This window comes from Bos indicus, chromosome 10, assembly GCF_029378745.1.
Source record: "Bos indicus isolate NIAB-ARS_2022 breed Sahiwal x Tharparkar chromosome 10, NIAB-ARS_B.indTharparkar_mat_pri_1.0, whole genome shotgun sequence".
NCBI lineage: Eukaryota > Metazoa > Chordata > Mammalia > Artiodactyla > Bovidae > Bos > Bos indicus.
In genome coordinates this window covers 92,593,641-92,614,588 of record NC_091769.1, presented here as the reverse complement: position 1 = coordinate 92,614,588, position 20,948 = coordinate 92,593,641, and the positions used below count along the sequence as shown (strand labels likewise).

General features: G+C 44.4%; 1 protein-coding gene across 1 annotated transcript in view; it reads left to right on the top strand.

Annotated features, from left to right (window-relative positions):
* The window catches only part of SEL1L (SEL1L adaptor subunit of SYVN1 ubiquitin ligase), a 64,482-nt gene that overhangs the window by 11,642 nt on the left and 31,892 nt on the right, over nucleotides 1-20,948 (top strand). Inside the window, exons 4-6 of the mRNA XM_070797961.1 lie at nucleotides 15,628-15,795; nucleotides 17,174-17,279; nucleotides 18,100-18,262. Of these exons, the coding sequence (XP_070654062.1) occupies nucleotides 15,628-15,795; nucleotides 17,174-17,279; nucleotides 18,100-18,262 (437 nt within the window). The remainder of the gene's footprint in view (nucleotides 1-15,627; nucleotides 15,796-17,173; nucleotides 17,280-18,099; nucleotides 18,263-20,948) is intronic.

The following is a 20,948-nucleotide window of genomic DNA, read 5'->3' as shown; positions in this document are numbered from 1 at the left end:
TTTTTAGTAGAAATCTCAATATAAAACTCAAAAAATAACAATAAATATACAGAAAAGTAGAAGGATATTGTAGACCTGAAAAGCACCATGAACTAATTCAACATAATTAAGATTTTTGTAATTTCACACAACAGTAGGATACAGGTTCTGTTCAAGTTCCCGTATACTGTAAACTAGGAGACACGGGAACGTATCCAGCGACATGAAACACAGTGCACACATTTCATGGTCTAAAGGCATTGCAGCCATGTAGAGTCTGTTCTCTGATCTCTGTGAGACTGTTTTAACCGATAACATTCATAGACAGTGCCACACACTTGCCGTCGCATTACCTGGGAGGGATGGAGTATTTGTCCCACTTCAGGGATTTGTCAGCAGGCTTGGGTGTTGTCAGCTGATCCAGCCATTGGAAGCTTCCTCACTGACCTTTCACCCAGAGGTTTTGAGAACCATTGCATTCTTTGTATGGATCCATTTTTTTCAGTTGGGAGTTGCAGAATATGGCTTTCTAACTTATTCCTTCTGCATTTGTTATCTGGGATTCTTTCATAAAGAACTCTTCCTCATCAACTATTTGGTTACCCAGAAATATAGTCCATACAGTAGGATAAATGCTCGATTCTTTCCCCTGCTGCTGCTGCTGCTAAGTCGCTTCAGTCGTGTCCGACTCTGTGCGACCCCATAGACGGCAGCTCACCAGGCTCCCCCGTCCCTGGGATTCTCCAGGCAAGAACACTGGAGTGGGTTGCCATTTCCCTCTCCAGTGCAAGAAAGTGAAAAGTGAAAGTGAAGTCGCTCAGTCGTGTCCGACTTTTCGCGACCCCATGGACTACAGCCCACCAGGCTCCTCCATCCATGGGGTTTTCCAGGCAAGAGTACTGGAGTGGGTTGCCATTGCCTTCTCCGTCTTTCCCCTGAAATATTTTCAAATAATGATTTGGTAGCCTGCTGCTGCTGCTCCTGCTAAGTCACTTCAGTTGTGTCCGACTCTGTACGACCCTATAGACGGCCTCCTACCAGGTTCCTCTGTCTCTGGGATTCTCCAGGCAAGAACACTGGAGTGGGTTGCCATTTCCTTCTCCAATGCATGAAAGTGAAAAGAGAAAGTGAAGTTGCTCAGTCTTAGCGACCTCGTGGACTGCAGCCTACCAGGCTCCTCCGTCCATGGGATTTTCCAGGCAAGAGTACTGGAGTGGGTTGCCGTTGCCTTCTCTGGATTTGGTACCCTAGCAACCTGCAAAAGAGACCTGTGAATATGTTTTCATTTCTGTTTGTTTTGCTTTGCTTTTGAGCATCATTAGAAATCCATGGGTTTTATATATCTATGCATTACTCTTTTGTAATCATTCTTTTTTATTGTTTACATTTTTCCATTTTTGGCTATTGAGAGTCCCTTTAAGTTTATTCCTTTGTGCTTTTGACTAATTGTAGGTAACTTTTAAAGTGTTTTTCTTTTTAGGCGGCACAAAACGTCCCAAATTCACCTTATATGTTTCCTGACCTAAAAATGAATCTCAGCCTTCCTTTTAGTGGGAAATTTGTTTATTTTGGAGAGTATAATGTAGACACCAAGGATATGCATTGCAGCTGCGTTATCATTACTAATAGGCTTTTTTTTGGTGAAAGGCTTAGGAAATATAACATTCATATTGATTTTTTTCCAGTTCAGATTAAATATTACAGGTGAGATAACAAACGATCAGACTGACAAATTGAGTTCATAAGAATCCAAGATCCTACCTACTGTCCGACTTTACTAATATTTTCATAGATGTGACTATCACAAGACACAAGTCACAGGTCTTAGGCCACCAGAGCCGCTCCCAGGTCCTGTCTTGCCTCATTTAAGATGTGCCCTGGCTGATTTTCACATGCGATTTTAACTTACAACGGCTTTGACCGATGCTGTGGAGTGTCAGCCCCACAGTAGGGAGCTGTTTCGGTTATCAGACATCTTCAGGGTATTCCCTGATAACTGCATGACTTGTGTGGTGTTCTCTAGGAAGTTGTGCCTGGTAGATACTGACATCCTGGGTCTCCACACAGTGAGCAGTCTGATCACACCAGCTGCAGCCGGCTACAGTGCACAAGTAGGGGCGCTCCCGGTGGTAACGGGAAGGCCTCGTGGCGTGTTTCTTAGATGATCTGCCCCCACCGCTCGCTGTCTCTCTGTTTCTCAGACAGTGAAAGGAGAGAATGGATTTCAGGGGATTTCTACCTGTCAGGATCTTTGCTGCTTTATTTTTATGTTGGGGTCTCCTTGCCCTGGTGCTGGTATCTAACAATATGTATGTTATCTTCAATCAGACAAGCAAACAAAGTATATATCATTTCAAAATAACAATGGCAACCGTACCGCTAACAGTAAGGTCACTGAATGTCATTTTAAGATTTCGTTGTGGTTCTTTTTGTTCTTGGTGTATATTTTACTAGTGATTTGTAACATGATGTGTTTTAAAATCACTTCAGTAATGCTGTGTGTGGTCATACCAAGAACTTTTTAAACATTTAGATTGTTCAGCTTTCAGTAATTGTTTTTTTCTTTTCATTCACGCTTGTTTTTAATGTGTTCTCAGTACGTGAGAGGACTTACGTATGTACACGAAACTTGCGTTGTGTCTGCATGGCTTGGTGTGTGCGTGTGGTCGCAGTTGGATTAGAACTGGGTTATATGACAGTTAACTTCCAGACTTGCTTCCTCTGGCAGCCTCTCATCCATGTCTCTGCCATACTGATCTTACTAAAACCCAAATGTGATCCTGTCACTTCGCTGTTTACAACTCCCATTAGCTCCCATTCACCTGTGAAATGAAGTCCTTGCTCCCAGGGTGACTGACAGAGCCTCTCTATGCGCGTGGCCGCCACCTTCTGTGGCTTCATCTCCCGAACCTTCCCCTCCATGTGCCTTTTTCCAAGGAGACTAAGCCCATCACCCTTCTTCAGAGGTGTGTGCCTCTGGGCCTTTGTACAAATTCGCCCCACCGCTTGGGATTCCTTGCTCAACTCCTTGCCCAGATCCATGTGTCACATTTCTGCTCATCTTGAAAGCCAAACTTAGGCTTCTCTTTTCTGAAGCAGTTCCTGAGGGTAGCTGAGAGTCTCTTGTGTGTAAAGACTTCCTATCCAGTGCTCCCATTTGCACTCTCCCGCTGAGGTCAGTTATCTAACAGCAGCCAGACTGGTCTTCCTTCCTTTTCACAAGCCACAGGTGGCTTCCTGCCACGTTGAGAATAAAATCCAAACAAGGCTTTGAATGATCAGGCCCCTCCTGTCTGACCTCATCTTCTGTCACTCACGTGACACAGTCACACTTGCCTTCTGCTGCGTGTTGAACCTTTCACACTTAATTCACAGCTGTCAGGGATCCCTAAGACTACACCCCTGGGCTTGATGATTCTCTGGAGAGACTCAACAGGACTCAGCATATAGTCATACCTACAGCCATAGTTTATTACAGGAAAAGAATACAAAGCAAAATCAGCAAAGGGAAGGGTGCACAGAGTGAGTCTGGGGAAGCCAGACACAAGTTGCAGGGGTCCTCCCCCAGGGGAGTCACACGGGACGTGTTTAATTTCCCTACAAGGAGCTGTGACCACACGTGTGAAGTGTCAGGGAAAGCGTTAGAGGCCCAGGACCCGGAGTTTCTGCAGGGGCCGGGTCACTTAAGTGCTCCATGCCTCGCGTTCACCCAGAAGGGAAGCAGGTGTTCAGCATAAGCATGTTGTTTATACAGCTGGGGTGAGTTGCTGGTAACTGTGAGGGTGGTGGGAACCCTTCCATGATCTTAAGTTCTCAGACACGAGCCAAGGGCCAGCCTGGTAAACAGGCCTTTTCAAGGATAGAACTTCAGGCCTGCCGTGCTCACTCTTCTCTGTGTCCCCGCAGACCCCCTTGGTCACTGGCCAGGTTGTCTTTACAGCAAAATTATTATCAGTGTGACCCAGACAGCAAGAATAAGGAGACCCCCTGCAGTATTGATTTCAGCTGTGTTCTTTAACATGTTTTAGCCAACTGAGAAATCCCATTAATCGTAAAGATCTCCCTTGGAAAGGCGGGTTAGCACCCTCCTCAAGTTTCTGTATCAGCCTTTTTTACCTGACTCTAGGCATCAGTTTCCTGGTGGCCCAGTGGTAAAGAATCCACCTGCCAATGCAGGAGACATGGGTTCAATCCCTGGGAAAGATCCCGTAGAGAAGGAAATGGCAACCAGGAATTGCCAGTATTCTTGCCTGGAAAATCCCATGGACAGAGAAGCCTGGTGGGCCACAGTCCATGGGATCGCAAAAGAGTTAAACATGACTGAGCAACTAAACACCACCAGCAGCATGAGTTCAGGCCAAGTACAAGTCTGGCCAGTAAGTTGAAGCTGGCTTGAAAGCCTTCTAGGGCTGAGGCAGTGTCGTGATAGTCAGGGCGCACATACAGAAGTCCCATCCCAGAAGAAATTGCCGGGATTCCCACGGAATCCCAAAAAAACAGTTTATGATCGCCGGGCACCCAGAACAAGACGTTAACTAGCAGTATGATAGACAGGGAGTTCTGGCGTGCTGTGATCCACAGGGTCGTGAAGAGTCGGACACGACTGAGCGACTGAACTGACTAACGATGCAGCTGCCCACGTGGGTTTCTTGTCCTGAGTTCCCGGTCCATCCCAGGTCATTTAAGTTCAGTGCTTGGTTTCCAAGGGACCGCCAGTCAGTTCCCTAGAGTTTTGTTGTCTGTGACAACAGTTGGTCCACCTCACGAGTGTGATCGACATCTGGAGGTCTTCTGCGTGGAAAGTGCAGCGCCTGGGTCAGCCCCTCTGCCGCTCAGCAGCCCTGCCAGGTGTGATTGTAGGCTGAGTCTGAATTCACAGCACTCTCAACAGCTTGCAAGAGGGCCCCAGAGGGTGTTCCTTCACGAAGAGGAAGGCACTTCCAGAAATAGCTTCGAAAGGCAAGGATCGTAGCGCCCCACCCCTCCCCTGTGCCTTTCCAGGTGCAGGGGCTCTGGCTCGTTTTCCTGGGTGGTTACAAAATCCGTGCTTCCATTCAGCAGTCATTTTATGTTTTTTGGTCATGCCCTACTCTCGTCCTGACCTTCCGTCTGGAGGGATTGTGGGAAAGAGGTGGCGAAACATCTTCCTAGAAATACCCCTTTAAGGACTTCCCTGGGGGTCCAGTGGTTAAGACACCACCCTTCCATCGCAGGGGACTTGGGTTCGATCCCTGGTCGGGGAAGATCCTACTTGCCACATGGCATTACCAAAAAAAAAAAAAAAACACTGTTAATATAGCCGAACCAGAAAAATACCAAATGCACAGATTGGTCAGGACAAAACTCCTGAATTTCCAAAAAAAAAAAAAATTAAAAATGGTTTTATGTAACCCCCCAGCCCTTTCACCCTGTGAACATCACTTCCCCAGTGACCAGCCTAGAAAAGACCGGTCCCTTTCTGAGGACGGCTGCATTGGCTAATCAGATTGCACTAAGGCGTACGCCACAGCCGGAGAGAGTGAGGGAGGCAAAGTCAGACATCAGTCCGTCATCTTGAACAGCCCAGGGAAGTTGACCTCTGCTAGACGTGCTCCGGAGGGGTCGGAGTTGACTCAGCCAGTCCAGAGTGATCAGAGGTCACCGTTGGTGTAATGTCCCCTCTCCCCAGTTACAGCTTGCGGCTCCAGCCACAAGTTAAGAATGTAAGTCAGGCTCTGTATTGGAACCATACAGCCTCTACCTGCAGCTTGATTTTGGATGGTCCCATCAAAGATCAAAGTCCTTTCCTGTGGGCCTTTGTAGGGGACCCAGACAGTCCAGCCAAGCAGCCGTGATGCACTGCAGAGAGGCGGCCTGATGCTCAGAGGCCAGAGGGCCTGAGCTGTGTTTACGAGCCAGCCATGCCGGCTTTCAGTTCAGCCCCGGCTCCCATTGAGGCTGGACGCTTATACCAGACGTGTGGGGCCTTAGCTTAGAATCAAGTCCAGGTAGTTAGGATCTGTGAATTCAGGAGTTTAAAAAAAAAAAGGTAGAGGCTTTTCTTCAGTAGCAAAGCCTAGATGCTACAGACCACAGAGGTTTTGGTTTTGTCCCTCTGAAGTCCAGATCAACCCCACTCACACATACACACATCAGCCTTCAAGGGACAGATCTCTACTCTCACCAGCTCCCATCAGTCAACTGAAACCTGCTTTTCAGAACTCCAAAAGGACATCTCCATCTGTAGAGCACCTTTCTTTCTGTTTTTTTGTCTCCATTTTCCCAGAGGCTCCAATTAAGCAAAAACCCCTGTCTTCCATAGCAGAACTCATCAGTTACGGAAGCTGGTTCAGTTTCCAGTACACAGAGTTTCAATTCCAGCCCACCCACTGGCGGCAGAAAGCAACGAAGTTGTGTCCCACTAACACATTTCTTTTTTGGAGCTTGCCTTGATCAGGATGACTCCTCTACCATGCATGCAGTTACGGCATTTAACGTTTTATGTCCATTTTTACTATACATCCAGATGTCATGGCCACAAATCTAAAGTCACAAAAAAATTTCTGTTCCCCCTCCCCCACTGCAAGTTTATGTAAACTCCTAGCAGTAAATTCAGTGTTTTGCAGTGTGACGTCACCGTTGCCAGGGCAGATCCAGGCTGGAATGCAGAAAGGGCAGGGGTCAGATAGGGACTGCCTCAGCAGCCAGGCTGAAAAACTGGCATCCCTGCCATCCCTGGGGTCACTGGAGTCAGCTCCCTCTGCCCGCCTCCCCACTTTTTTCCTAGTTTATCTGAAGTGTAGTTCTAGCCCTGGGATCCGATTTCAGCCCCACCCCCTCTCCTCTTGGAGAAGAGAGCAATGCAAACTTTTAACGTTTTGGCCTCCATTTTAACATATTCACCTCCGGGCATTTAGTGGGGTCCGTTCAGACCCTAAAGGCATGACTTTAGCTGGCCTGGCTGGAAGCAGGTGGTGGCACCCAGCGAGCCCACTCCAGGAGTTGGAGCTCTCATTTCCAAATTCCACAGGTAGCTTTTATTTCTCAGAACAGATAACAGATCGGCTGTTGTTGCATACCACGGAGAATTCCATCACCACCTGGGCACCGGAGATAGCGTCGTACCCGGCCCCTTACCCTTCTTTTCCCAAAATTGCACCCTCGTTCAGTGGGTCAGGTGTGATTTAGGGAACCACGCTTTTTTTTTTCTTCCTTTTTTTAATAGGAGCATAGCCAGTTACCAACATTGCCATGGTTTCAGGTGGACAGCACAGCGACTCGGCCGTACAGATACGTGCGTCCATTCTCCCCCAAACTAAAGAAGCCCGTCTGATGCCAGCCGAAACTGGGGGTCTCCAGGACCATCCCTGGCCTCCGTGATTTGCCGGGAGGACTCAGCATGTAGTTATCCACACAGCTCTGATTTATTGTAGCAAAAGGGTACAAAGCAAAATCAGTGTGGGCGAGGTCCAGAGCAAACAGGCGCAAAGGTTCTTCCCAGCAGAGTCGTGTGAAGTGACGTGAAAGTCGCTCAGTCGTGTCTGACTCTTTACGACCCTATGGACTACACAGTCCATGGAATTCTCTAGGCCAGGATACTGGAGCGGGTAGCCTTTCCCTCCTCCAGGGGATCTTCCCAACCCAGGGATCAAACCCAGGCCTCCCGCATTGCAGGCGGCTTCTTTACCAGCTGAGCCACAGGGAAGGCCTCACTGCTCCCCAGCACAGGTGACACTGTGTGCCTGTCATCTGCCAGGGAACTCAGCAACCCAGCCGGGAGTGTCCAGTGGACTAACCGTGTAGTCACTGTCTGCCTGGCATCCGCTGAAATTACAGATTCCCAGAGGAACACAGGTGTTGAGCATCAACCACATTGTTTGTCCAAGTGGTTTAGGCCCAGTGAGTCACTGGGGTGGCAGGAACCCTCCCCACATCTTAAGTTCCCAGATGCCAGCCGAGGGCCAGCCTCTCAAAGGATGACAGTCATGTCTGTTGTGTTATCTGTTTTCTGCATATCATCTCAGTAATAAACATTTGTTGAAAATAAATGAAAAAAGGCCACTAAGAGGCAAAATGGTTCACACTGTGGTATTCCCGTTACCAGACACTCACGATTATTTTAAAAGGGACATGTTTTGTTGGCAAATAACAGAAAATCCACCAAACCCTGGCAGGAGCAGAAGTTTGCTTGACTCACATAATCAGAACTCCATAGAGAAGGTGGTTCAGGACTCATGCCATCAAGGACTCCAGCTCTTTTCTCTCCTGTTCTGTGAATTGACTTCATTGTCATGTCTGTCCCAAGTGATCACACCTGGTGATTGCTGGACCTCCAGGTCCCGGGTCCTTAGGAAGATGTGCCTGCGTCAAAGGAGCAGGAGCCCCCTTCAGAAGTCACTAGAGGAAATGTCAGAACTTATCACTTGGCCTGTCCATCCCTCGCTCTACAGAAGCGAGTTGTTTAGTCGCTAAGTTGTGTCTGACTCTTTGCAACCCCAAGGACTAGCACGCCAGGCCTCCCTGTCCATCACCAACTCCCGGAGCTTGCTCAAACTCATGTCCATTGAGTCAGTGATGCCATCCAACCATCTCGTCCTCTGTCACCCGCTTCTCCTCTTGCCCTCAGTCTTTCTCGGCATCAAGATCTTTTCCAACAAGTCCCCTCTTCGCAGAGGTGGCCAGAGTATTAGAACTTCAGCTTTGGCATCAGTCCTTCCAATGAATATTCAGGGTTGATCTCCTTTAGGGTGGACTAGTTTGATCTCCTTGCTGTCCAAGGGACTCTCAAGAGTCTTCTCCAGCACCACAGTTCAAAACCACAGTTCTTCAGCACTAAGCCTTCTTTATGGTCTAACTCTCACATCCATACTTGACTACTGGAAACCCGTAGCAGTGAGGAAGGTGTTAAGAATTACTAGCCAGTTTGCACTGGCTGCCACTGGAGGGAGCGTCAGTGGTAAGTGAAAATGCCGTGTCGTAAATAATTCACCTAGTATGATCCTGTATTGGTCAGGGTTCCTCAGAGAAGTAGAACTGAAGGCTCTGCTGGCGGAATTCCTTCTTGCCCTTCTTCTTTTAGGTCTTTAACTGATTGAACGAGGCCCACCCACATTGTGGAGGTAATCTGCTTTACTCAGATAAATCCACTGATTTAAGTGTTAATCTCATCCAAAAACGCCATCATAGAAACCTAGCATCATTGACCAGACACCTGAAACGCTGTGGCCTAGCCAAGTTTATACACAGAATTAACGCATTGTAGGCAGATTCTTCAGAGAAGGCGATGGCACCCCACTCCAGTACTCTTGCCTGGAAAATCCATGGACAGAGGAGCCTGGTGGGCTGCAGTCCATGGGGTCGCGAAGAGTCGAACACGACTGAGCGACTTCACTTTCACTTTTCACTTTCATGCATTGGAGAAGGAAATGGCAACCCACTCCAGTGTTCTTGCCTGGAGAATCCCAGGGATGGGGGAGCCCGGTGGGCTGCCGTCTATGGGGTGGTACAAAGTCGGACACGACTGAAGTGACTTAGCAGTAGTAGGCAGATTCTTCAATCATCTGAGCCACCAGGGAAGCACCATTAACCATCATAGGTCCCTTATGTGAAAGAAAACCATTTCCCCCCAACATGTTCGCACTTGAGAAATGAATCTCTTTTCTAGTAACGGTCATTACCTTTGGAGAAAAAGGTAGTTTTCAGTGGTAACTCAAGTGTGATTTTTCTTTAAAGTTTGTATACTTTCCCATCACTTGAATCATCTTTTTTGCAATAAGCACGCTATCCTAATAGTCTAAAAAACAAAAAGGAGAAATAACCAGCATCTTTCTCTGTTTTGAGCGGCATAGCGTTGAAACTTACTAAACGTGCTTAAAATTGGGTTCTGGAGTGTGAAAGTTGACTGAGTAATAGCATCGCATTTTTGCTTCATCGTCACGTGCAAGAGGGTGGCAAGGAATAAACAAACCTTAACTTAGTACTCAGACTAAACAGAATATGGATAGATGGTTAAGGAAGCAGGTCATGACCCTCAACAGGTCCGACTTTAAGGATTTCTTTGTCATCGGTGTTTCTTTGTTCTGTCGTCCAGCAAGTTATTTGTGGACGCAAACTCCTCTGGGAGCCCGTCCTGTGGAACAGCGCCCCACCAGCGCTTTTGAAACTCAAGTACCTTTACAGTCATTATTTAGTGAAACTCACTGTTCTTTTTGTTTTTTTTTCTTTTTTTTTTTGGCTACATCGTGTCTTAGTTGCCCCACAGCTTAGTTCCCCGACCAGGGATTGAACCCTTGTATCCTGCACTGGGGTCGCAAAGAGTCGGACACGACTAAGCGACTGGACTGAACTGAACTGACCCTGCACTGGATGGTGGATTTGTAACCCTTGGACCCCCAGGGGAGGCCCTCGCTGTCCTTCAGTAGCAGTTTTCCTGAGGAGGTTTCACTGTGCATGGCTTCTGACAGTTCCTGTCACCTAAGTGTCTTGAAGTTTGTCCCTTTCCTCTGGGTGCATGGGCCAGTACTTGCTTCTTCTTCTTTTAAGTGATTGTTTTCACAGAGAGAACTGAGCTTGTATAACCTCTGACTTAATGTTTTGTTCATTCTCCATCTGACTGCGTTTCATTTTTCTTCTGAAAAATCATCTTAGTCCTTAAAGCAGTGCCTTCCTTGGTATAGTGTGTGTGTCTGTCTGTCCTCCCTTCATTAACATGTAATTTCTCAACTGTAGTTAGCAATTCTCAACCTTGGATGAAAGCAGTCTTCCTGTAGCAACTAACATAAAATTGTTCTTTTCCTTAGAAGATTAATATACCATATTTCTCAGTCAGCAGTAAATATGCGGCCTGTACCATTTGCTTTATCTCACGTATGCTTGCTTTAAATCATCTGTACCCGTGTTTTGTTTGTACTACTTTTAATAGCGTGAAAGTGAAAGTTGCTCAGTTGTGTTTGACTCTTTGCAACCTCTGGCCTATACAGTCGATGGGATTCTCCAGGCCAGAATACTGGAGTGGATAGCCTTTCCCTTCTCCAGGGGATCTTCCCAACCCAGGGATCAAACCCAGGTCTCCCACATTGCAGGCAGATTCTACCAGCTGAGCCACAAGGGAAGCCCAAGAATACTGGAGTGGGTAGCCTATCCCTTCTCCAGCAGATCTTCCTGACCCAGGAATTGAACCAGTTCTCCTACATTGCAGTCAGATTCTTTACCTACTGAGCTATCAGGGAAGCCCACTTTAATAGCGTAAATGCTCTAAAAATGAAGAAATTTGTAAAGCCAGAACAGTTGCCTTTATTTGTGTGAATCAAGAAGTTGATGTTTTTGTTTTGAATTTTAAAATAAAAATGAGGAAAAGATGTAAGTATTCCAGGGTATTTCATTCAGAACCAACAGCAAAATTCTAGCCACGTTTGTTGTTTTAAAACATGCAACCTACAGATTGCAAATAATACTTTATTCAGGGACCTTGCTGAGGGCTGCAGTGTGGGAGACAGCCTCTCAGGTCGCTCTGAGGAACTGCTCCAAAGAGGCAAGGGCAGAGCCAAGATATATAGGAGTTGTTGTTGGGCAGGGTCAGGGTGGGGAGGGAATGCGGGTAGTCAGTCATCAAAAAATTACTGCTAATCACAAAAGTTGAACTTCTCAAGTTAATGATTTTAGTGCTTTTCTGTGTTTGAGGAGATGTAGGAGTTTGGGCTCGTTGAGATTATCCCTGAGATGCGCATGGTACCTGATAGACCCAGTGTCCTGTTTTTCTCCACCCTCTGTCCTCACCAACATTCAAACATGCTGTAATATCTGAACATCAGAGAAACCAAAACCTGACCCCCAGTGCCGCTCCAGCACTCTTGCCTCATAGCAGTCTTGCTTGGAAAAGGGGTCTCTGTCCACTGACTTCAGTTCCTCTCTTTCCATTCTTGAGTCTGAGTGGAGTGAGGCCCCGGTCCCCCGCCAGACCATTAAATCCACACCCCTCCAGGCACATCCTGATGGCTGAAGACCTGGGCAGTCCTTGGTCCTTATCTTCCCGGCCCCTCAAGCGTTTTTTCTTTTTTCCTTTCTCTGAGGACGCTTTCTTCACTTAGCTGCGGTTCCTCAGAATCTGTCCGTTGTTGAGATAGAAGGTTGCCCCAAGGACTCAGCTTTCGTCTTCTGTGTCTCCACTAGTCTCTGGTAACCTTTGAGTCATCGGTGTGGACGCCCCTCTGTAACAGCTGCACTGTGGTTGATTTAACCAACCCTCTCTTCCTTAACTCTCTGAGTTCTTCTGGGGTTTATATTTTTAAAATAATGATGATGTGCAAACACTCCTTGGACATACCTCTCTGTTGTATCCTTGTGAGAATGCTTCTCTAAGTAAATATCCCACAATTGAAAAAATCTGATCTAAAGGTGTATGGAACTTTTCACTTCTAACAGATGTTATTAAATGTCCCTCTACACCCCTGCCAATAGTACGAAATTTACGTTCCTGCCATTTACCTATATTCTGGCCAGCGCTGAAGGATTACATATTCAGGTAGGGTAGGTTTTTTTAGGGGGAAAATAATACCTTTCTAGCTTTCCTAAATGATTTTAATTGAGAGAGCAAATTTCTACTAGTTTAAGTATAAAGTGTTCTGTTCATCATTATAAGTTCTCAAATACCATAAGCTTAATATCTTACTCCCACAGTCTAAATAAATTGTGATGCTATGTCATTTTTGCATGAAGGTTCAGAATTGACTTAATGGCACAGTTTTCCCTTTTGAGTATCAGATTTGATTGCTGGCTGTCATTAATTCAGATTGCATAATCAGTCAGCTTCCATATGCCAGAGCAGTGATTACCATTGTTTTTAAAACTAGTACTGTTTTCATGGCTGTTTTTAAAATTTAAATTCTTACAGAATTTCTCCATGGAAAGAAAATTAACTCAAATTAACCCTATTGTGAGGAATACCTGAGATAATTGACTTGAAACTAGCAAGCCCCAGTCAGTAACTTTTGGAAGACTTTAGGTAATAGCAGTTTCCTTATGGTGGCTTTGCTTGGAGAAGATAACTGAGAAATACAGATTTTCTGTTAACTTACTTATAATCACATTACTTGACCAGTGTATAATTTGACCAAGATTTTTCAGTTTAACCCAACTGATGAAGCAGGTGTACCCTGGGTATTCTTCTAGCTTAAGTTAATGCTGATTCAGTAGTGGATTAAAATCTTGTATTGCCTTTGGATTCTCTTTAGTTTCTTTTCTGGTGTATCGTTCCATCACATGAAAGAATCCTTTCATATATTTGAACTTCTTAAAAAGTACAAGTTTTGGCAAACTAGAATTCTTATGACAAGCTATTTGCCTTTAAAACAGAAATTTCAGTTTTCATAGGAAAAAATTAAATATTCGTTAAACCATTGGATGTTTGAAGTTCAAGTTTACAAACTGCAGTTATACAAATAGCGTCTTTCTAAAGCAGATTTGACCCCGTTGGCAGTGCACAGGAGTACCTTTTTCGGGTTCTATAGTCATAGTGACCCCTCTGAGGCTGTTGATAAAGGATGCTTTGCTTATAGGTTGAATTAAAGATCATTTCTTAAAAAGTAGACAGATCAAAGAAGAAGTTACTGCCTCTGGTCAGTAATTATCAGGATGGTGAGTGACTTTTATCTGGTATAAAATGTTAGAAATTCATTTGCCTCTCATAAGTTACTGAAACTAGTTTTCAAATTAGCCTTAGGATGTATTCTTCTTTACATTGGAAAGAAGGAGCGTACATTTTCTAGCCTTTCAGAGCAGACATGCCAGTAATAATAACAGATGTGCCATCTCTTAGACTCATCACCTTAAGTGGCAGGCACCGTGAGGAGCCCCTTACGTGTACTGCGTCAGTTCGTCTTTGTGAGTAACTCTATGTGGCAAGGACTGCTGTCCCTATTTGTAGATTAGGAAGTTGTCTGCAAATACTTTTATGAATAAGAGAGATTAAATGACTTACTCAGAGTGCACAGGTAATAATCAGTAGGGTTTGAATTGGGTGTTCTGACTCCAGAACCTATACTGTTACTTACAAGCTCTGCTGCTTAAGTAAATTTTCCATGTAAAAGCAAACCAGTGGACGCTGACACGTATGTACGCATACTCATCGAGTGTGGTTGGAGACCAGGCTCAGGCCTAGCCCTTTGGCATGCTCTTACACTTCTCACTTGGCATTCTTACGCACACTCTCACATTGAAATTTATCTGTGACCTGGAGGCCTTTTTTTTGCGGGGCTACAGCTGAGAAGATGTCTGAGATATTTTCTCTTGTTTTGTTTAGCTGCCTTGAATGTAGCAGGAGCAAAGCTTAATCAGCCTCTCTCCTGATCCACTCCATCCCTGCCCAGTCACCTGCTCCTCCTCTAGTGTGCTCTGTCCTGGTAGGGACAACCCGGTACTCATCCTGCAGCCTCGGAGCCTGGGCACCTCCCTTGGCCTCTCTCTGTGCTCATCTGCGCATCTAGTCAGTAAGTAGGACCATCTCTGTTTGCTTAGCATCACTTGAGTGCATCCGCTGTTTTCATTCCATTGTCTTCTTGAGGCTGTCATCACCCCTCGATTAGACCATTGTCATAGCCTTTAAACTGGTCACTTGGCCTCCAGCCTGGCGTTCCATTGTCCACTCTCGAAAGTGTAAGGATGAGCATGTCACTCCTTCATTAAACTCTTGAGTTTCCATTGTTCTCAGGATGAAATCTGAATTCCTTAGTTAGGTTTGTCAGGACCTCTCTAGTCTGGCTTCTTGGTGCTCCTCTGGCTTTTTCTTTTGTCCCCTTTGATACTCACTCTACATGTTCTGAGACGATGAACTTGATTTTCTCTTACGCACTGTGCTCTCTTTCATTTGATTCTTACACACTTTCCCCCTGGCCTGCAGTGCTGCTCCATACCCCATCCCGGAGCATTCCGTCCACCACCTCCTCCTGGACACCCTTGAGGTTCAGTGTAAACTTCAGTTACTGGCGGGGAGGCTTTCCCCTCCAAAACATCGGTCATACGTTCGTTTAATGTCTCCCTTCCTGGTAAGGCAGCAGGTTCTCCGTAGCGGAGACCTCAGTTCCACCTCATTTCCAGCCCCTGGCATAATTCCCAGCGCCTGGGAGATACGTGGAAAGAACTTAGAGAACAAATTAGAGATACGGTTTCTCCCTTAACAAGCTCAGAGTCTAGTGGGAGCCAGAGTATAGTGAAGAAAGAAGCTCAGTGCCGATGATCAGTCCTGTAATAAAACGCTGTGGGATCACAGAGGACTATGTGAGTGATTAACTTGGCCTGGGGGAGCAGTTTCACTGTGTAACTTTATATTATAGAAGAAACTGACAGCATTCAGATGGGGGAAAAAAAAGAGTTGTGCTGAGCAGTGGAATTGACTCAGTTGTGTTTGCTTTATTTGCTCACTAGTTGAGCGGCTGTACTTTTGACCTTCTAAGGTTGTTATCTCAAGACAGAATTTTAACCTAGATGTAGAGCTAGGTAGCTAGCCATGCTCACTAAGTTGACTGACCTCGTTGTCCCTGAACAGAAATCAGCGCTGGCTCTTTATGTTCCCCATTACAAATCACATGTCTGTGTCTCTGGGTTCTCATAGCTGAAATCGACAGTGTTAATAGCAGAGGTGCTGCCTGTGCTTCCATGTTTTCCTTGCCTTTGCAGCCCTGACCGCCATTGAAGGCACAGCGCACGGGGAGCCCTGCCACTTCCCTTTCCTGTTCCTGGATAAGGAATACGACGAGTGCACCTCGGACGGGAGGGAAGACGGCAGACTGTGGTGTGCCACCACCTACGACTACAAGGCGGACGAGAAGTGGGGCTTCTGCGAGAGTGAGTGTCGTTCAGCAGAAGACAGGTCCACGTCGTGTGGCGTCTTGGCCAGCAGTTCAGAGGCCTTTTGGTAGCTGTCTGTTTTCTCCCTCGCCGAGCAGCGTCAGCACTGATGCTGTGGCTGTCCCTTAAAGCCTGGACGTCAGCACAGGAAGCGGGCCGTGTCCCTACTTCCAGGCCATCACCCAGCAGCTTGTCACGCTCCTGCCTTATGTTGAGCTGGTTTTCCAGGGTGTGTGTGGGTTGTTCTGAAGACTCGTAGGCAGGCTACTGAATTAATTAACATGAAATGTTTTTTTGGCAACAAAGGAAACAGAACATTACAGTAAAGGTTAACTAATAGTGGTGAAAAGAAATACAGAGAATTCCTTTTCTAAATACTTGAGTGAAATGCACTGTGCTAGGTTAACATTTGACAAGTACAGTATATTTAACTGTGTCAGTACAAAGGGGCTGACTTCTCAAGGCAAGCTGTATTTTCAGGAAAAACTTGAAGATAAAGAGCAACAGAAAACCTTGAACATATCTCAGTTGATACCAAATGACATTTTCAGAATAGTGGCTCTGGTAGAATATTTAAGCTGTCCTAGAATATGGCATCTTACATGGTCCATCTTTGGAGGTAGGCCAATACGATTAAATGCTCCAGTTTAATACATCAGATTTTTTTAATATTGTAAAAGCAACTCACTTCTGTTTCTATAAATATTAGTTCTAATGAAATATCCATATGTCTGTCATTTGATGAGTTACAGATTTCTATTAAAATGATATATTACAATAGCAAAATAACTTTTGCGAAATTTATGATAATTCTATTATTTTCAGGGTTGTATTAATGTTAATGTATAGGAGAAAATAGACAACTTGAACATTAAATTGGGATCTATAGTTAATAAAAATAAAAATTTTTTATTAATTTTTTTAGCATAATTAGTCAAATACTTTTTCCTTGTAAAAATATACAGCATTTCAGGTGAGGCAGAAGTGTTCTTTGACAATAATAATATTTTTCTGACTTTATTTTCCTGTCCTGGTTTTAGCTGACCTTGGCATATATAATCATAAGCTCTTTGTGAAATTTTAGTTAAATTGAATACAAAGTTAGAATTACTAGCAGAAAAGTACCTCCAAAAGCAGACTGAGAGTGCTTTCTCTGAAGGAAAGTGATTTCAACAAATTTTGTTTCCCTGAGTCCTATCTTTTGTCAGATAAAGGCCATACTTACAACCATGTATCTTTAGAGTCAGATTTTGAAATGGTGAACAATCATGAATTGTGTTTGCATGCCCACCCAAGAGAAGGAATGTGTTCTGATGTCTGACAAGTAACTGGTGCAGAATTACCCATGTAAATGCAACTGACGTTTTGTTTTCAGCTGAAGAAGAGGCTGCAAGAAGACGGCAAATGCAGGAAGCGGAAATGATGTACCAGACCGGGATGAAAATCCTCAACGGAAGCAACAAGAAAAGCCAAAAAAGAGAGTAGGTTGCACAGCCCACTCCATCCTTCCTTTGAGCTAGGCCCTTGCTGAGATAATGGCTGAGTGCTTTTTAAATGGAACGTACTGCCAGAGATAAAAAGATTTCCTAAGTTGCATTACAAGAAAACTTAATATGATATATATGGACATTGGGGACATTACTTTTATTAGATTTTAGCTTGTTGGGATAAACAGGTCATAAATACCAGTCCTAAGAATGAACTGCGAGCAAATGGCTGTATATGATTAAGCTGTAGTCATTTCTCAGTGCCCGGAACACATACTATTCAGAATTCAAAGTGACATAAAACAAACAAAAGGAATTGTTGTCAGGTGTTTTCTGGGGGTTTTTGTTTTTGCTTTGTAATTTTCATACAGACAAAGTCTAGAATTTAGAAATGAAGGAACATAAAACAAGTGACTGTCCTCTAACATTTTGTGTCCCCTAATTTCAGCTGACTTTTGCTATAGTCTGTGCAAAGATTTTAAAGACAGTTGTAGTGGTCATCATTGGATTTTTTTACTGGAGACCATATTATTACTGTTCTGACACTGCAAATCAAGTTAACTTTCTTAATAGAACGTTTTAGGATTACTGTTAATGTAATTAGAATTCCAAGATACTCTAACAACAGAACTGGTATCCTACGTAAAAACGAAAGTAGCCAGAATGTTTTGTAAGTAACACTGCTTTAGTAAAACTATCAAAAGGGTTCTGTACAGTAAGGAAATTAAGCTACATTTTACTAGATCTTGAAAACAAATTTTAATGGTAATTCCAAAATGTTGCTAATTTGTTTTTTCATTACTTGTGTTTACAGAGCTTATCGGTATCTTCAGAAGGCAGCAAGCATGAACCACACCAAGGCCCTGGAGAGAGTGTCCTACGCTCTCTTGTTCGGTGATTACCTGACACAGAATATCCAGGCAGCAAAAGAGATGTTTGAGAAGCTGACCGAGGAAGGCTCTCCCAAGGGACAAACTGTGAGTGTACTTTCTATGGAGATCTCTCTGCACACAGTGCTGTTGTATTTTAACAGCCTGATACTCTCGTTGCCCTGACTTCCTTTAACAAGTAAGACTGTAAATATTAATTTTGTGGCAGATTATTTTACCAGTCTTCTTGGACAGTCTTTTTTCTTTGTTTGAGAACATTTATAGTCAGTAAGGCATTTTTACCCCACGCCCAAGGTAAGAGAAACCCAAGTAAGACGGTAGGTGTTGCAAGAGGGCATCAGAGGGCAAACACAACTAAACCATACTCACAGAAAACTAGTCAATCTAATCACACTAGGACCACAGCCTTGTCTAACTCAGTGAAACTCTCCCATGCCCGTGGGGCAACCCAAGATGGGCGGGTCATGGTGGAGAGACTTGACAGAATGTGGTCCACTGGAGAAGGGAATGGCAAACCACTTCAGTATTCTTGCCTTGAGAACCCCATGAACAGTATGAAAAGGCAAAATGATAGGATACTGAAAGAGGAACTCCCCAGGTCAGTAGATGCCCAATATGCTACTGGAGATCAGTGGAGAAATAACTCCAGAAAGAATGAAGGGATGGAGCCAAAGCAAAAATACCCAGCTGTGGATGTGACTGGTGATAGAAGCAAGGTCCGATGCTGTAAAGAGCAATATTGCGTAGGAACCTGGAATGTCAAGGCCCATGAATCAAGGCAAATTGGAAGTGGTCAAACGAGATGGCAAGAGTGAATATCGACATTCTAGAAATGGACTGGAATGGGTGAATTTAACTCAGATGACCATTATATCTACTATTGCGGGCAGGAATCCCTCAGAAGAAATGGAGTAGCCATCATGGTCAACAAAAGAGTCCGAAATGCAGTACTTGGATGCAATCTCAAAAATGACAGAATGATCTCTGTTTGCTTCCAAGGCAAACCATTCAATATCACAGTAATCCAAGTCTATGCCCCAACCAGTAACGCTGAAGAAGCTGAAGTTGAGCAGTTCTATGAAGACCTACAAGACCTTTTAGAACTAACACCCAAAAATGTCCTTTTCATTATAGGGGACTGGAATGCAAAAGTAGGAAGTCAAGAAACACCTGGAGTAACAGGCAAATTTGGCCTTGGAATACAGAATGAAGCAGGGCAAAGACTATAGAGTTTTGCCAAGAAAATGCACTGGTCATAACAAACACCCTCTTCCAACAACACAAGAGAAGACTCTATACATGGACATCACCAGATGGTCAACACCGAAATCAGATTGATTATATTCTTTGCAGCCAAAGATGGAGAAGCTCTATACAGTCAGCAAAAACAAGACCAGGAGCTGACTTTGGCTCAGACCATGAACTCCTTATTGCCAAATTCAGACTGAAATTGAAGAAAGTAGGGAAAACCACTAGACCATTCAAGTATGACCTAAATCAAATCCCTTATGATTATACAGTGAAAGTGAGAAATAGATTTAAGGGCCTAGATCTGATAGATAGAGTGCCTGATGAACTATGGAATGAGGTTCGTGACATTGTACAGGAGACGGATCAAGACCATCCCCATAGAAAAGAAATGCAAAAAAGCAAAATGGCTGTCTGGGGAGGCCTTACAAATAACTGTGAAAAGAAGAGAAGCGAAAAGCAAAGGAGAAAAGGAAAGATATAAACATCTGAATTCAGAGTTCCAGAGAATAGCAAGAAGAGATAAAAAAGCCTTCTTCAGCGATCAGTGCAAAGAAATAGAGGAAAACAACAGAATGGGAAAGACTAGAGATCTCTTCAAGAAAATCAGAGATACCAAAGGAACATTTCATGCAAAGATGGGCTCGATAAAGGACAGAAATGGTATGGACCTAACAGAAGCAGAAGATATTAAGAAGAGATGGCAAAAATACACAGAAGAACTGTACAAAAAAGATCTTCACGACCCAGATAATCACAATGGTGTGATCACTGACCTAGAGCCAGACATCTTGGAATGTGAAGTCAAGTGGGCCTTAGAAAGCATCACTACGAACAAAGCTAGTGGAGGTGATGGAATTCCAGTTGAGCTATTTCAAATCCTGAAAGATGATGCTGTGAAAGTGCTGCACTCAATATGCCAGCAAATTCAGAAAACTCAGCAGTGGCCACAGGACTGGAAAAGGTCAGTTTTCATTCCAATCCCAAAGAAAGGCAATGCCAAAGAATGCTCAAACTACCACACAACTGCACTCATCTCACATGCTAGTAAAGTAATGCTCAAAATTCTCCAAGCCAAGCTTCAGCAATATGTGAACTGTGAACTTCCTGATGTTCAAGCTGGTTTTAGAAAAGGCAGAGGAACCAGAGATCAAATTGCCAACATCCACTGGATCATGGAAAAAGCAAGAGAGTTCCAGAAAAACATCTATTTCTGCTTTATTGACTGTGCCAAAGCCTTTGACTGTGTGGATCACAATAAACTGTGGAAAATTCTGAAAAAGATGGGAATACCAGACCACCTGATCTGCCTCTTGAGAAATCTGTATGCAGGTCAGGAAGCAACAGTTAGAACTGGACATGGAACAACAGACTGGTTCCATATAGGAAAAGGAGTACATCAAGGCTGTATATTGTCACCCTGCTTATTTAACTTATATGCAGAGTACATCATGAGAAACGCTAGACTGGAAGAAACACAGGCTGGAATCAAGATTGCCGGGAGAAATATCAATAACCTCAGATA